This window comes from Gallinula chloropus, assembly GCF_964237585.1.
Source record: "Gallinula chloropus genome assembly, chromosome: 9".
Taxonomy (NCBI): domain Eukaryota; kingdom Metazoa; phylum Chordata; class Aves; order Gruiformes; family Rallidae; genus Gallinula; species Gallinula chloropus.
Window position 1 is genome coordinate 3,763,895 of NC_140094.1, and position 17,012 is coordinate 3,780,906.

General features: G+C 47.7%; 1 protein-coding gene across 1 annotated transcript; it reads left to right on the forward strand.

The window, feature by feature from the left end:
- Positions 1–971: 971 nt before the first annotated feature.
- LOC311194705 (uncharacterized protein) lies at positions 972–11,432 on the forward strand (the record flags this gene model as incomplete). The annotated part of the gene is made up of 3 exons (XM_084267905.1): positions 972–1,896; positions 2,358–2,362; positions 10,437–11,432. 3 exons carry the CDS (start codon positions 972–974, stop codon positions 11,430–11,432), a joined length of 1,926 nt encoding a protein of 641 aa, XP_084124031.1.
- Positions 11,433–17,012: the final 5,580 nt, after the last annotated feature.

The following is a 17,012-nucleotide window of genomic DNA, read 5'->3' on the forward strand; positions in this document are numbered from 1 at the left end:
TCCTCTTCCAAGATAGCCTTAATGACAGTATTGTGTCTAGTTTTAGCCACTGAATTATTTATTTTATTTTATTTGTGGTTTTTGCAGTAAATAAATCCAGAGATAATCAGACAAAGTCTCAGGAGTTTTGGGAAATGGGGTTTGTAATGAAATCTAGGGAATCTGGTGATTTAGTACACATGGAAGAGAAATAAAAAAGACCACTATGATGGATTTAGGATTTATCTAAACAGAATTTTTCTGATGAAGGGTCTGGTGACTAAACTTCCCCTGAGTTTTCCATGACAGGAAATAGGTACTTTCACAAGATGATTCATCTTGTCTGAGGGTGAATTAAATCGCTTCAATCCAGAATCTTTCCTTCTACCAATTGACAAGACTGAAGGACAAGGCAACTGGAAGGTGCTTTTCTATGTACTGGGGGACAGGAGTGGGGGGTAATTGGCAGGGAGAACATATTCTGAGAATGGTATAGATATCCTTCATATTTATTTTCATTGGTGGAAGTTGGATTTTATTTCAGCCTCCTTCATATAAGAAAAATGTATACAGTGAATATATCATATGCATCAATACATACTATTGACAGAAATATGCCTGTTTGAAGCAATCAAACCAAATACTTCCCTTTTTTAGCAACATAAAGAAATATGGAAGATCTTGTGATGACATCTAATGAAATAAGTTGAATTTTAATAGACTGGAAACATGCTAGGAAGTACCCTTGTCCCAGAGAAGCAACATGTGCTTTACTTTAGTTTTAAGTGTTCTTCTCAGTATGTGGAGTAATAAGTAATGTGAATCTCAGTATCTGAAAAATCTTTATAGAAATCAGGTGGCAGGTCTGATAATGCAAAGGCTTTTTACTCTTTCCTTATCTTTTCTGTGAAGAAACTTCCATTATTTGAGTCTTAACTGTGAAGGTCTTCATCAGTGCTGCCATTTCCTGCTTTCTCATTGGAAGAGAAGTTATGACAAAGCAAGAGTGGAGAAACAGAACAACTATTACAAAGTTCATCCTCCTGGGGTTTGGGAATGGCCCCGAACTGGATTCTCTCCTCTTCCTGATGATTCTGTCAATCTACATCGTGACCGTAACTGGAAACATCTTCATCATTGTGCTGGTGGTGGCTAATCAGCACCTTCACACCCCAATGTACTTCTTCCTGGGCAATTTGGCCTGCTTGGAAATCTGCTACAGCTCTAACATCTTGCCAAGGCTGTTGCTGAGCTACCTGTGCAGAGACAGAAGTATTTCAGTCAGTGGGTGCATCACACAGTATTATTTCTTTGGCTGCTTGGCAGCTGCAGAGTGCTACCTCCTCGCAGCCATGTCCTACGACAGGTACCTCGCGGTGTGCAAACCCCTGCACTACCCATCCCATATGAATGGGAAGCTCTGTCTCCAGCTGGGTGCCACATCTTGGATAGGTGGCTTTCTGGCTAATTCAATCCTAACGTTCCTGATCTCCAGTTTAGATTTCTGTGGGCCTAACGAAATCACACACTTCTTCTGCGACTCGTTCCCAATGATAAAGCTCTCCTGTAGTGACACTCGTGTGGTGGGACTTGTCATTTCTGTCGTGGCAGGTGTGTGCTCACTGCCTCCATTTCTGTTGACTTTCTCATCCTACCTCTACATCATCGTCACAGTCATGAGAATTCCTTCTGCCACTGGAAGGAAAAAAGCCTTTTCCACTTGCTCCTCGCATCTTATTGTGGTGATTCTTTTCTACTGGTCAATATTAACTGTCTATGTGCTTCCTCATCATGACACCCAAGTATCTCCAAACAAAATCTTCTCTGTTTTTTATACCATTCTCACTCCCTTGGTCAATCCTCTCATCTATAGCCTGAGAAACAAAGCGGTAAGGAAAGCTCTGCAAAAACAGACAAGTAAATTTCTGGCACTCAGAGGGCTGATTTCTGTTAAAAAAGGCATGGGGAGGGGTAATTACCCTTAATGAGTTACAGGTTCAGACACAATAACATGGCATGTGAATATAGTTGATTTGAATAAAGCTTGGAAACATATTAAAAATAAATAAGGAGAGGAACAAAACAGGTAAATAACTATCAGTTTGGGTGGTGGCATGGAGAAAGAACATGAATATGTAGTGAATACTGCTAAGGAATTTTTGAAGAAAGCAAAATAAATCCGTGTGTGTAGTTGTATGTGTATGATCTCTTCTCACCTGCCTGTTTGTATCAATGCAGCTGAAATTCAGTCCAGAGTAAGTTGAAACTCAATTTGTAACAGATAGACCATTTCTTTGTCGGAGTTAGGTTCTGGATTACAGTTAGCTTTTACATCTGTGGTGCAGATGTCAACACCCAATGCCCTCCCTTGATTGCAGATGAAGTAAGAAACATTTAATTGAATGCAGTTAATCTATTTTGGATGTCTGGTTTTGGTTAATAGGGCTGAGTTCAACATACCAAAGAGCTGCCAGCTCTCAGAAGAACACACAATGTAGACATCCAGTCTAAAATTAATTAAGTACTATCCGTATTTGGACTGACAAAACCTTAAAGAGAAAGCAAAACTCCCACAGCATGGCAACGTCTTACAAAGAAGAATGCCCACTTTGTTGGGTGAGAAAGGGAGACAAATCAAAAGGACTATCTTTACCAACCTGAAATTAGGTCATTTTTCATGTGCAGTTTTATTCTCTTTAATAACAAAATAGGAAAAGCTGTTAAGAAATCTTCTGCAGATTATGGAATTGTGATCTTTCTGTGTCTTCTTATATTTAACATGGTTTAAAAAAATAAATGATGATTAGTCAAGCTTCACCTTTCACTGTAATGGTTCTCCAGTGGAGACAAGACAACGTAGGAACAGTATGGAAATGCATCTTTTGAGAGCAGTTAGCAGTGCAATAAATGCCTGATGGGAAATATCCCTGGAGACTGGAGAAGGGCACAACTGAAGAGGGGATTAGCAGAAATGGGGAGGGGTGGGTACAACTTGCCACTCAAAGCTGTTTGAGACAGGAAGAGCTTTCTCATGTGTTGGCTAAGTTTAGGCAAATAGAGCTCTGAACTCAAGAATAGACATATATCTGCAATAGGCCGAATGAATTGGTCCCAGAAATGTTTGTATCCCTTTATTTGCTGTCATGGATGTGCCAGTCACCTAGTCACTGTTAAAGATTTTCACTAGACTTTGGGTTACTCTAGGCTTGCTTTTATTAACAACTCAGAGTTGGGCCATTGCCTCAGTGAGTGGCAACCCAAACGTTATGTTTATGTTCTTATAGATACTCTTTTAACACAATTATATAACAGATGAAGTCCCTCATTTTGAATAGACAAAAGTCCTCCGTTTTGGTTGGCTGGAAGTCCATCCATCATTTGCCTTTGTCTTCTCTTTGGGTACCAGTGATGACTCGGTCTCGGTTCTGCTTTGGACCTGCTGATCCATCTCAGAGGTCACCATCTCCTCTTCTTCTTTCCCAAGGTCTCAGTATTCTATGTTAAACATCTAAATTTTTAAAACTCTACTTAACCATAAAATACCTTATTCTCCTCTTAAACTGAAATACTTTACTCAATAATTTCCATCATATTTGTGCACCTACTCTAGTCAATCCTTTGTTTATAACTATCTACTCATTAACTCAGCTGAGGACTAACTCCTCCATGGAAAGGGCTGTACACAGGACACTGAGGCAGCTTAATATGATTAGAACTTGCTGTTTAAAAACATCTATGATTACATTGCTGTAAATACCACATCATTAACCCTATTCCTTCATAATAACAATTTACTATAACATACTACTTATACTAAATTCTATTTTACTTTAACAGTTACCCCACATACTAAATGGAGAAGGGCACTTCTACATGGCACATTTTGGAATTTGAGGCTATGATGAATTAAGTCTCAGAAGTGTCTGCCCCTTTCCTTTGATTAGAGGGCAAATGACTCTACGACCACCTCAGGTGTAGAAATTTTGGACTCAAACCATTTGAAAAGCATAACCCTTCAGTTCCATTTGAGACACCCAGGAGCATCTTGGCTGCTCTCCAGTGATGTTTGAGAAGGATAAACGGCCTATGGATCTCTATCATGTTTTCTGGACTTAAGCAGGTGGCTTGGATACTCTAGAGCATTTTAAAAGTCACGAGACATGTCAACAACAATCAAACCACTGAATTGTGGATGTCTGAAGTTAGGTATGGCAGCTCTGACTCGATCTCAGGTTTCCTTACCTTGCACAAAAGACTTTGTTCAATGTGGGTCTAGAATGCTCTTCAAAAATTAGTTTTTGAAGCCTCAGGCTCCATTTCGAATTTTCTGAAGAACTGAAGGCTCCATTACACCAGAATTTATCCTTTCAGATTTAGACATTGTAGCTAAATGACATACTGCTACTACCTGCCTGGTCATAAAAAGAAAGAGCTGTCTTCAGAAGATGATATACCCATCCTCAGACAGATGGTCTGATTTGGTTTGGGGTTCTTTTCTCCCCATCAAAACAGACTCCATCAACGAGTCAAACAAGGCATCCACCGAAGGGTGTTTTCATACCCCCAGTACCTTCAAATGCAGAATCACACTTTCTATTTAAACTCTATTTTAAATTTAAATTCTAGCCAAATTACAATAAACTTTATTGCCTCTATTTATGTAACAACAAAAAAAAAAAAAAAAGAGAGAGAACTTTCATGAACTGAAATTGTTCACAGTCTGCTGCAATACCAAGAGAGTTGGTTTGTCTTCTGAGTATACTCAGTAATGAATCCAGAGAGGGGTTCTTGCCTCAGGAAGTCATGTAAGATAGCATGTAGTTCAGAGCAGCTGAACCTCACTCTCTCTTTGGGATCCTATTCATAGTCCTGAAGCGTTGCCCAAAAGACAGAAAAAAAGTATCCCAGTATCTGAAATCATGAACAAAGGCATCATATCAGAAACTCTGGATTACTTCTCATGAAAACTGAGGTATACTCATATTTTCTATACTATTTGGTAATGAAAATTGGCAAGAAAAATACTTATTAGTATAGATGGTTGAAGAAAAAGGAAATTAATGTCTTTAAAGGGTGGAAGAGAATGTATCTGAGAACTCAGATGTCAGAGCTGTATGTTAAGACTTTCATGGGGATGTAAGAGAATTCAGTACTGCTAGCAATTATCTTGGTTTATTTTTGATTGCTTCTGAAGGATGAACCAAACCAGCATCTGGTGGTTGTTTCTATTCATAGATTGCAAGAGAAATGCAAATGGGTATCTTGGCTGCTGCTGTTTGCTGTATGGATCTTTGCAGAACAACATAAAAGCTTTTCTTGATCATTCATGAAAATATTTAAGTTGTAAAAATGTGGATTTAAAAAAAAAAAAATCTCTGAAATGGTTCTTTTTTTAAAGTAGCTACATGGTTGGGAAAGGGATGTGGTATCCACAACAGAGGATAACCAGCTGACGCTGTCAATGATGACAATCAGAAGCCTTGCAATGATGTCAGTCTCTTCCCTCAGCACCTTCTGCTGCATCCATAGCTTTGGGTGGGTTCAGTTTAGTGATGTACAAACTGAGGTCATAGAATCACAGAATAGGTTAGGATGGAAAAGACCTTTGAGATCATTGAGCCCAACCATTAACCCAACATTGCCAAATCCCCCACTAAACCATATCACTAATTACCACATCTGCATGTCTTTTAAGGGATGGTGACACAACCACTTCCCTGGGCAGCCTGTTCTAATGATTGAGAACCCTTTCAGTGGAGAAATTTTTCCTAATATCAAATCTAAACCTCCCCTGATGCAACTTGAGGCCATTTCCTCTTCTATTGCTTGTTACTTAGGAGAAGAGATGACATCTATCCCACTACACCCTCCTTTTGGGTAGTAGTAGAGAGTGAAGAGATCTCCTGGTAACCTCCTCCAGACCAAACACCCCCCGGTTCCCTCAGCCTCTCCTCATCAGACTTGTGCTCCAGACCCTCTACCAGGTTCATTGCCCTTCTCTGGAATCACTCCAGCACCTCCATGTCCTTGTAGTGAGGGCTCCAAAACTAAACCCAGCACTCTAGGGGTGGCCTCACGGGTGCCCAGTACAGGGACCGGTCACTGCCCTGGTTCTGCTGGCCACACTGTTCCTGACACAAGCCAGGATGCTGTTGGCCTTGTGGGCCACCTGGGCACACTGCTGGCTCATGTTCATCCAGCTGTCAACCAACACCCCCAGGTTCTTTTCAGCCCAGGCAGCTTTCCAGACGCTCTGCCCCAGCCTGTAGCACTGCCTGGGGTTGTCGTGACCTAAGCACAGGACCAGGCACTGAGCCTTGTAGAACCTCATATAGTTGGTGTCAGACTATCCAGATCCCCCTGCAGACCTTGTCTGCCCTTGAGCAGGTCAACGTTCCCACCCAGCTCTGTGTTGTCTGCAGACTCCCAGAGAGGGCACACGGTCCCCTGTCCAGATCACTGATGAAGATATTAAACAGAACTGCCCCCAGCACCGAGCCTTGGGGAGCACCACTTGTGACCAGCCACCAACTGGGTTTAATTCCACTCACCACAACTGGACAGCTAGACAGTGGTTAACCCAGAGAAGCATACACCCATCTAAGCCATGATCAGCCAGTTTGTCTAGGAGAATGTTGTGGGAAATGGTGTCAAAGGCTTTACTGAAGTCCAGGTAAACAAACACAGCCTTTGCCTCAGCCACTAAGTGGGTCACCTTGTCATAAAAGGAGATCAGGTCAAGCAGGACCTGCTTTGCATAACCCCGTGCTCTGTGGGCCTGATCGACTGGGTGTCTTGTACATGGGATGGCACTCAAGATGATCTGCTCCATTACTTTCCCCAACACCAGGGTCAGTTTAACAGGCCTTTAGTTCCTTAGAGCCTCCCTCCAGCCCTTCCTGCAGATACGTGTCACGTTTGCTAACCTCCTGTCAACTGGGATCTCCCCATTTTGCCAGGACTGCTGATAAATAAAGTGGCTTGGTGAAAACATCTGCCAGCTCCCTCAGTACCCTTGAGTGGACCCCATAAACCTGTGTGTGTCTAAGTGGTGTAGGGCATCAGTAACAACTTCCCCCTTGGATTATAGGGGCTTCCTTCTGCTCCCCATCCCTGTCTTCCAGCTCAAAGGGTTGAGTACCCAGAGGACAAATGGTCTTACAACTGAAGACTGAGGTGCAGAAGGCATTAGGTATCTCAGCCTTTTCCCCATCCTTTGTCACTATATTTCCTCCCTGCATCAAATAAAGGATGGAGATTCTCCTTAGTCCTTCTTTTCTTGTTCATCTATTTATAGAAACATCTTTAATTGTCTTTTACAGCAGTAGCCAGATGAAGTTCTCACTGTGCTTTGGCCTTTATAGTTTTCTCCCTGCATAACCTCATGACAGCCTTGCAGTCCTCCTGAGTGGCTTTCCCCTTCTTCCAAAAGTCATAAACCCTCCTAAGTATTTTTTCCTCTGAGTTCCAGCCAAAGCTCTCAGTTCAGATTGGTTTTCTTCCCAATGGCTCATCTCTTGGCACATGGGGACAGCCTGCTCCTGCATCTTTAAGATTTCCTTCTTGAAGCATGTCCAGCCTTTCTGAACTCCACTAGCCTTCAGGACTGCCTCTCAGGGGCCTGTCAACCAGGTCAAAGTCTGCCCTCTGGAAGTCCAAGGCAGTATCTACTGACCCCCCTTCCTTACTTCTCCAAGAATTGAAAATGCTATCATTTCATTCTCACTGTCCCCAAGACAGCCTCCAGCCATCACATCACCCACAAGACTTTCTCTGTTTGCAAACAACAGGTCCAGTGGGATGCCTTCCTCAGTTGGGTCCCTCACCAGCGGTGTCAGGAAGTTCTCTTCCATACACTCTAGGAGCCTTCTGGACTGTTTCATCTCTGCCATGCTGCATTTCCAGCAGACACCAGATGTGTTGATGTCCTCCCCTCACAGGAACAAAAGCTAGTGATGGTGAGACTTCTTCCAACTGCTCATAGAATATTTCACCTGCTCTTCATCCTCATCAGGTGGTCTGTAACAGACTCCCACCACTGTATCTGCCTTGTGGGACTCCTTGGTTCTTACCCATAAACACTCAACCCTACCATCACCCTCCCCAAGCTCTAGACAATCTACACACCCTACCACACAGGACTCTCCACTGCCTCCCCTTCCTTGCATATCCCTGCTGAAGAACTGCATCTGTTGTGGCAGTTGAGTTGGGCATGTCATCCCACCATGTTTCCCTGATGGCAAGTGTATATCATAGTTTTCCCACTGCACAAGGTTTTCCTGCTCCTCCTGTTAGTTGCCCATTGTTGTAGATGAACTTTGGTTGGGCTGCTGATCCCAATACCACATTTCTGTGGTGTCTAACCTTGTATCTTTGCTGCCATATGGATCTCTGTCCCCTGCCTCCAGTGAGATGGCAGACTGAAGGACCTCACTCTAGCACACCATCCCTCAATCTTTAACATGGCACCCTCAGGTTTCTCTCTAACAAGCCTTGTTTTATCCATTTCCCCCTTCAAATCTAGTTCAAAGGTCTTTCATTGAGCCCCACCAACTCCTGTGCAAGGTGCCCAGTGACAGAGGAAAAGCAAGTGTGCTTGTCTTCAGGCCAAGAGAACTTGAGGAATGTCAGCCTCAGCTTCAAGGAAGAATATGGAGAAAATCCTTCTGGAGGCCATGTCCAGGCACATAAAGAGCAGGAAAGGATGGGTAACATCACAGATTTACTGAAAACCAACACATTCTGCCTGACAAAAAAGACACCTTTCCATGATGAGGTGACTGGCTCAGCATAGGTGAGGGCAAAGGGGTAGATGTCATTTAATGACTTCAGCAATTCTTGACATAGTCACCTTGTAGCCAGACTGGGAAGATCTGGACTTGATGGGAAAACATTACAATGGTCTGAATGATCAAGGCTGAGGCTAGCTGGTCGCTGGCCATGAGAGGCATTCTTAGTGGGCTGATACTGGGACTAATGCTATTTCACATATTTATCAATAACTGGGATGAGGTGATGGAGAACATCCTCAGGAGCTTCCCCATTAAAAAAAACCCCCACAATTCAGGCCTGGGGGGAAGGGCCACACCCAAGAACTTCTTAAAGTTCAAGACAAATGCCAAATCTTGGCCGTGGTACAAAATAGGCATAGGAATAGATTTGGACTGATCTGCAGCTCTGCAGAAAAAGATGTGGGGGTCCCTGGTGAGCAAGACAGACGCCAGCCAGCAGTGTGTGCCTGCACTGGGTAGGAGTCTGGTCCTAAGGAGTGCAGTCCTCTGGTCAAAGGAGTGCAGCCAGTGCCCTCTGCCTACCTCTTGCAAGAAAGAAGGTGTCCCGTTTTGAGATCCCTCTGAGCAAGAAAGACATGGATAAATAGAAGGTGGTCCAGAAGAGAACCACTAAGATGATCAGAGGGAACAAGGGAGGTCAAGATGGTAACATACTGAAAGAGGTTGTATTTTGTAACATTGGAGACTTTCCACTTCACTTAACTGTGAAGGAATACAGGAAGGTCAACCAGTGTTGGCAATCAGAGTGCAGGTTGGAGGGTACTTTGACTGCAGCTCGTCAGGGAGGATCTTTCCCAGCTTTTCAGTGCAGGGAGCTGCTCCTTTCTGTGCTAATGAACAGCACTTTCACGTAGTGACACCAATAAAAAGAGCTGGGTTCAGTGAGAAATACAGCCAAGGTTCCTGATTTAGTTGCATAGATGGCATAAAGAAATGTGAACTGAGAAGGGAATTCAAGTGTTTATTTTGGATATGGTTATTTACATCATGAATACCTAAATATGGACAGGAAGACTGCAGGTGGTCTAGGAGAGGAAAGTTTCTTATATTACTGAATTCACCAGCAGTTGTCCAGTGGCACTGCATGAAAAATGACTATAGCTTTAAAACAAATCACAAAAGTAGTAGGTTGTTATTTTATATTTTAGCAGCAGTAAGACCACATAGTAAAGATATATATATATATATATATATATATATATAAAGATATATATATATATCTTCTGTCCATCCTTTAGGCTTCAAATGTATGACTGCCCTGCCAACAATTTTATTCACCTTTCTTTATTTGAAATGGGCATATACATAAATAAGTGTGTGTGTGTGTCTGAAAACAGGGCAAAACATTTTTCCTTCTAGAAACAGAGCAGAGAATTGAATCAGATCTCAGTTCTGGGGGAAAGGAATTCACACTTTGCATACAGCAAATGAAAGAAGCAAGTTGCTGGTGAAAAGGCGTTTCAGAGAATATCAGCAACATTTTAGCTTAATTAAAAAGGAAAGCAGCCAAACTAAGGAAAATCCTAGTTCTTCTGCTCACTGGGTTTTATTATCTCATTTTTGTCTTGGTTTTGAGGTTTGTGTGTGTGTGTGCTTCAGCTCACTGTTTTTACTTCAACCTTACGAAGACCCTTCCTCTCATCTCTTCCCCATTGGCTCGCACAGGTTGTGTTGTTTCTCTTTCACATGGAAGCAGTTGAAGCACCAGAGCTCAGGAACCAGACCTACTTCATCTTGCAAGGTTTCTCCCACCTCGCTGCTCTTCAGGTCTTCCTCTTTGAGGCAATTCTCCTGATGTTCCTCATCACAATGACGGGGAACTGTCTTATCATCGTCGTCGCCACCACCGACCCCGCCTTGCACACCCCCATGTACTACTTCCTCAAGAACCTGGCTTTGATTGAAATTTGCTTTACTCTAAACATCGTGCCCAAGATGCTCGTGGGTTTGTTGCTGGAGAGGAAGGTCATCTCCTTCTCAGCCTGTGCCCTACAGCTTTACTTTGTCATATTCCTCATCACTTCTGAGTGTTTCCTCCTGGGAGCCATGGCCTACGACCGATACGTGGCCATATGCCGGCCCTTGCACTACGCTGTAACGATGAGCAGGAGGCTGTGTCTCCATATGGTGACAGCCTGCTGGATTGCTGGCATCCCACTGTCCCTAGGACTGACTGGCTGGTTGTTCAGCTACCCGTTCTGTGGCTCCAAGGAGATTGAACATTTCTTCTGCGACATCGCTCCTGTCCTAGACCTGGTCTGTTCAGACACCTACTTATTTGAGCTTCTGGTGTTCGTGGCTACTGTTATAATTGTTCTGATCCCATTTATCTTGATAGCAGCTTCCTACATCCAGATAATCCACACCATCCTCCAAATGCCATCCGCCGAAGGAAGGCGCAAAGCTTTCTTCACCTGCCTTGCTCACCTGGTGGTGGTGACACTGTTCTACTGCACAACTGGAGTGATACATCTAAAGCCAAAGTCCAGTCTCTTGGCAAACAGCAGGAAACTGGTGGCCCTTTCTTACACAGTGGTAACTCCCATGCTGAACCCAATCATCTACAGCTTACGGAACCAAGAAGTGAAGCATGCTCTGAGGAAGACATTTGGGAGGAGACGGTTCTTCAGCAAGGTGCCTCTGCCTGGACAGTCTCACTGATGTTCTGAGAATCGTTCAGGCTGGATAGGTTAAAAATCAAAGAATTAATGTGGTCCTGGAAGTCTGTAAAGGGCTTGGACATCCTCACTTTTGCTGGAATATACTGGGAAGTGTACATAACATGGGATGGATGGATGGATGGATGGATGGATGGATGGATGGATGGATGGATGGATGGATGGATGGGTGGATGGGTGGATGGGTGGATGGGTGGATGGGTGGATGGGTGGGTGGGTGGATGGGTGGATGGGTGGGTGGGTGGGTGGGTGGGTGGATTTAATGCAACTGTCAAAAATAGCACAGACTACAGAAACAAGCTATAAAACCTGTCTGTTGACTACAAAATGTTTAAGTCTTCTCCCCTTCTTCTACATACCAGTTAGCTTTCAAGAATGTCTCAAATAAACCACTGCCTGAAGAACACACGACACCAGCATGCATAGATCTAACGTGGAGCAAAATGAGAGCAAAGTCAGAAAAAATGTGCATATATTCAGGAAAAAAGACACCAAGAGATTGCCAGCACACTGATATAGCTCATCCTGTGGGAATCAGGTTCTCCCACCAGACAGCACAGAGTAAGGAGAGAGATTCATTTGGCTGGGTATGGAAATGGGATCCAGTTCGAGATGACAACAGGACCACAGGTATCACGAGTCAGCACTAACATGTCTGTCAAAGTCAGTGACAATCAGTCAACACAATCAGCTGCATTTAAGGAGTGAACAACTGAGGGGAGCTGGGTTTGGCTGCTTGAACACAGATACCCGTTGGCTCTAGGGGGAAAAGGTTTGAGTGTCCCAGAAGCCTGTGTCATATCTGCCAACCCAAATGTAACCCTGGGAGGTGCAGGCAGCCAAGGGACTTCCAGATCACACCTACACTGCAGCTTCATGAAGGGATGTGCACTCTGGTGGACACAAAAGGGCTCCAGGTGCCACAGCAAAAGAGTGTCAGGAAATTGAACCCAGGGTCCAGGGCCTTGTATCTTGGGGTTGTTGTTTTTTTTTCCCTGGAGACATGAGCATGACATCTTTCCAGCGTGGGTGGACATTGCTGGATTGCTGGAGGTATCTTGCCCAACCCCCCTGCCCAAGCAGGGCCACCTCAGCAGGGCCAGTTGCCCAAGACCATGTCCAGATGGCTTTCAAATACCTCCCAAGTGATCCCACAAGCTGTTAGAAGTGAGCACTGCTACTTTCAACCTCCTACTAGGAAGAGTTACTCAAGAGTAGCTAAAAACCACATCAGAGTGGTACAATTCCAGACCTGTTTGTGCAGTAGAGGAACATGGGTATGAAAGGAAACAGCATTTCAGGAGGCAACAGTGATGAAACACGAAGTATCTACCTCTGGGAAGACTTGCCTTGAAGAAGAGGATTTGCCTGGGCTGTCAGGCTGTGACATGGGGAAAAGCCACCCACTGCAGGTGGGAAGACAGGGCAAGGGGGTGAAGGATTGCTGGTTGGTGGACACTTAGGATGGCAATGTGAGCACATGCCTGTTTTCTGTGTCCTTGTCTCCATGTTGGCTGGGCTCGTTTAAATGAGCCTCAACAGTGTGAAGAAGATCAGGGCAGGGGGTATTCTAGGGGAGGTCCTAGGCTAGACACAAAAAAAAGAATGCTGAGAAGAAAAGGAATCATCTTTTGTTGTGTCTCCACAGGTAAGCAGGTGTCAGGACAGGCCTGGGACTGTTGGACAGGGAATGGGTTAGAGGAGGAAGAATTTTCCTGAAAAGAGTAGAAATTATGGAAATTTCCCTCATTTTAAACAGTAAATACAGGTCACTTACCTTCAGTAAATGCTGTTCCATGCTGTGTATCCATCTAATATCAGTCTTGAAGAGCAAACAATGAAAACACCTGCTGTATGATAGGCCCCCTAAGCTGGGCGCTGCCATGGAGAAGAGAAGGCTGTGGGGGGACCTCATTGCAGCCTTCCAGTCCCTGAAGGGAGCAGAGACACAGGAGGGGAATCAGCTTGTTAAAGGGCAGACAGGGGCAGGACAAGGGGGATGGGGTGAAGCTGGAGGAGGGAAGGGTTAGAGGAGATATTAGGGGGAAGTTCTTTCCAGAGAGAGTGGTGAGGGGCTGGAAGGGGCTGCCCAGAGAGGGGGTGGGTGCCCCATCCCTGGGGGTGTTCAAGGCCAGGTTGGATGGGGCCCTGGGCAACCTTGTGTAGCTCCAGGGCTGGAGGTTGGTGTCCCTGCCTGTGGCAGGGGGTTGGAGCTCTGTGATCCTTGGGGTCCCTTCCAGCCCAGACCAGTCTGGGATTCCATGATTCCAGCAGATGGAAAAAACCTGGAGGAACGGTGACTGTGAAGAGTTTCCCAGGGGAAGGAGCTGGGACCATGAGCGCAGCTCCCAGGGACAGGGGAGCAGAGCGCATGGACACAATTCCTGAGAGACAACAACCCGGAGATGGGTGACGGGACCCCAGGACATCTCTAGTCCCACCCCCACCTCATCCCGAGGACCGCTGAGGATGGATACCTGGAAAGAGGGTAACGAACCAGCAGAGTGGCGCAGCGGAAGCGTGCTGGGCCCATAACCCAGAGGTCGATGGATCGAAACCATCCTCTGCTAGTCGGTCTCTTTATTGCCCCTGCCCAGCCCCGGCCGCACAGCGGGGCGCGGCGCGGAGCCAGCCCCGGCCGGGCCGGTTAGCTCAGTCGGTTAGAGCTTGGTGCTAATAACGCCAAGGTCGCGGGTTCGATCCCCGTACGGGCCACAGGTGGGGGCTTTTTTTTTTTTTTGCCCCCCCTTCCTCTTCTCCCCTCCTCTCGCCCAGCACTGAGCGCGAAGGGACCCTCCGAATTCCAAAGGGACCCGCCAAATTCCTCGCAGGGGTCTCGTACCCCAGGGCGAACGAAAAAACGGAGAGGGAAAAAATAGGGGGGGAGGGGGGAAGGAAAAATACCCCAGGCAGATAGCAGAGGATGGTTTCGATCCATCGACCTCTGGGTTATGGGCCCAGCACGCTTCCGCTGCGCCACTCTGCTGCCGCCCCAACCATCTTGCTGTCTGGATACAGGTACTCGCGGGTGCAGCCCCCCCATCCCCACCCCCCTCCCTTCAATCCCTGTTTGTAGTTTGAGGAGTTTCTGGGGGTCCCACCTGCACCTCCCAGCCCCGCGGGTAGCACCCTGTGTGTGGGAGTCTCGCCCCTCAGTCTCTCCCCCACACCGCCCCTCAGCTCGCCTCAGCCCGCAGCGCCCGGCCCAACAGCAAAGACCCATCGAGGAGCAGCTCTGCAGGGAAAGGCTCCCACACCCAGCCCAGCTCCCAAACCAGCTCCCAGCCCAGCGCCCAGCCCAGCCCCCAGCCCAGTTCCCAGCCCAGCACTCACACCAGCCCCCAGCCCAGCCCCCAGCCCAGCGCCCAGCCCAGCTCCCAGCCCGGCGCCCAGCCCGGCGCCCAGCCCAGCACTCACACCAGCGCCCAGCTCAGCTCCCAGCCCAGCTCCCAGCCTGGCTCCCAGCCCAGCACCCCGACAGCAGCACCGATGGGATCAAGCAGGATACCCAAACTAGAAACTCCCCGTGAGCCAGCAGTGGCTCTGGCAGCTCGGGAGGGCGATGGGACCCTGGGCTCCATCAGCAGAGGGGTGGCAGCAGGGACAGGAAGGGGATTGTCCCTCTCTGCTCTGCCCTGGGGAGGCCCCAGCTGGAGTCCTGTGTCCAGAGCTGGGGCCCCAGTACAGGAAAGATGTGGGACTGGTGGAGAGGGGGCAGAGGAGCCACGGAGATGCTCAGAGGGCTGGAGCAGCTCCCCTACGGAGAGAGGCTGAGGGAGCTGGGCTGGATCAGCCTGGAGAAGAGAAGGCTGTGGGGGGACCTCATTGCAGCCTCCCAGTCCCTGAAGGGAGCAGAGACACAGGAGGGGAATCAGCTTGTTAAAGGGCAGACAGGGGCAGGACAAGGAGGATGGGGTGAAGCTGAAGGAGGGAAGGGTTAGAGGAGATATTAAGGGGAAGTTCTTTCCAGAGAGGGGGTGGGTGCCACATCCCTGGGTGTGTTCAAGGCCAGGTTGGCTGGGGCCCTGGGCAACCTTGTGTAGCTCCAGGCCTGGAGGTTGATGTCCCTGCCTGTGGGAGGGGGTTGGAGCTCTGTGATCCCTGGGGTCCCTTCCAGCCCAGACCAGCCTGTGATCACCATCATCACCATCATAGCTGCTCTGGGAGGGGGGAGACCAATGGTACCACTCACCTGGGAGCTCCATGCTTCTCCTGCCAGCTGGGAGAGGTTTCCCTCACCCCACCTTGTCTCTCCTTTGGTTTATTTTTGCTCCTAATAAATGTTTGTGCTCAGAGCTGACAGGTGTCATGAGCTGCAGACACTGCCAGCATCCTTTGGGTAACACCTGTGGGATGCTCTCTTAGGAGCTGCCACATCCCTGTCCCAGCCAGCAGCAAGGCAGAGCATGTGTCCCCAGGAGGCACCCACACCCACCTCCCCAGGTTGGTAGGTGGGCAGTCAGACCTCTCTGGGCAACCTGTGCCAGTGTCTCACCACCCTCACATTGAATAACTGTGTCCTGATGTCCAACCTCACCCTCCCTGTCCTGGTTCTGACCAGAGCCAACCTCCCCAGGCAGCCAGCCCAGGGATGCTGAGTCAGCCTGGGCTGCTTCCCACACCCCCTGACATCACTCCCCCACAAAAGGGGCTGGGGGGGTTCTCCTGGGTGCCTCCAGGTCAGTGTGAGTGCAGTTGGGGCAGTCCTTGCATGGTGAAGCCCTCCATTACCCCTGGGTTGGTGAGGTCCCCTGTGTCCCCACCAGTGTGGGCTGTTCCTCTTCCCTTTCAGGGTGATGACTGTCCAAACCTCAGCCTGGGATGAAGCCTCTGGAAGGAACACCTGGTGGAAAAGGTGCCCTGTGGTGTGTCACCACTACACCTGAGCACCCTGAGGCTGGGCTGAGCCTCCCTTGCACCCTTCTGCATTGGATCAGGGTGCTTTCAACTTCACTGCAGCTCAGCCACCCATTTTCCACACATCCTGTAGTCCACCCACCCATCTCCTCCGTGGGGCTGCAGGATCACACTGGGAGGTAACACTGGGAGGCTTCTCAAAGGCGCAAAGTTGCTTCCACCACTCTTACAGCACTCAGGAAGAGTCCCCACACCACAGCAAGGAGCCCAGCTGGGGAAAAGAACCTGGTGGAGAAGCTCTTAGAGGATCAAGATGCTCCAGAAGATCAGGAGCAATGGGGGCTCCAGCTGTGCCTCACCTGCTGCAGAGATTCTGAATGAATCACAGACTCACCAGGCTGGAGAAGACCTTGGAGACCATCGAGTCCAACCGTCCCTGTCCTGTGCTGACCCAGACCCCTGAGCACCTCATCTCCCCTCTGTTAAACACACCCAGGGGTGGGGACTCAGCCCCTCCCTGGGCAGCCTGTGCCACAGCCCCACAACTCTGCCAGGGAAGAACTTTTCCCTCCCATCTGCTCTGACCCTGCCCTGGGGCAGCTTGAGCCCATTGCCCCTTGTCCCATCTCCTGTCCCCTGGCTGAAGAGACCATCGCCCACCTCTCTGCACCCTCCTGGCAGGGCAGTGGAGGTGGGGAGAAGGTCT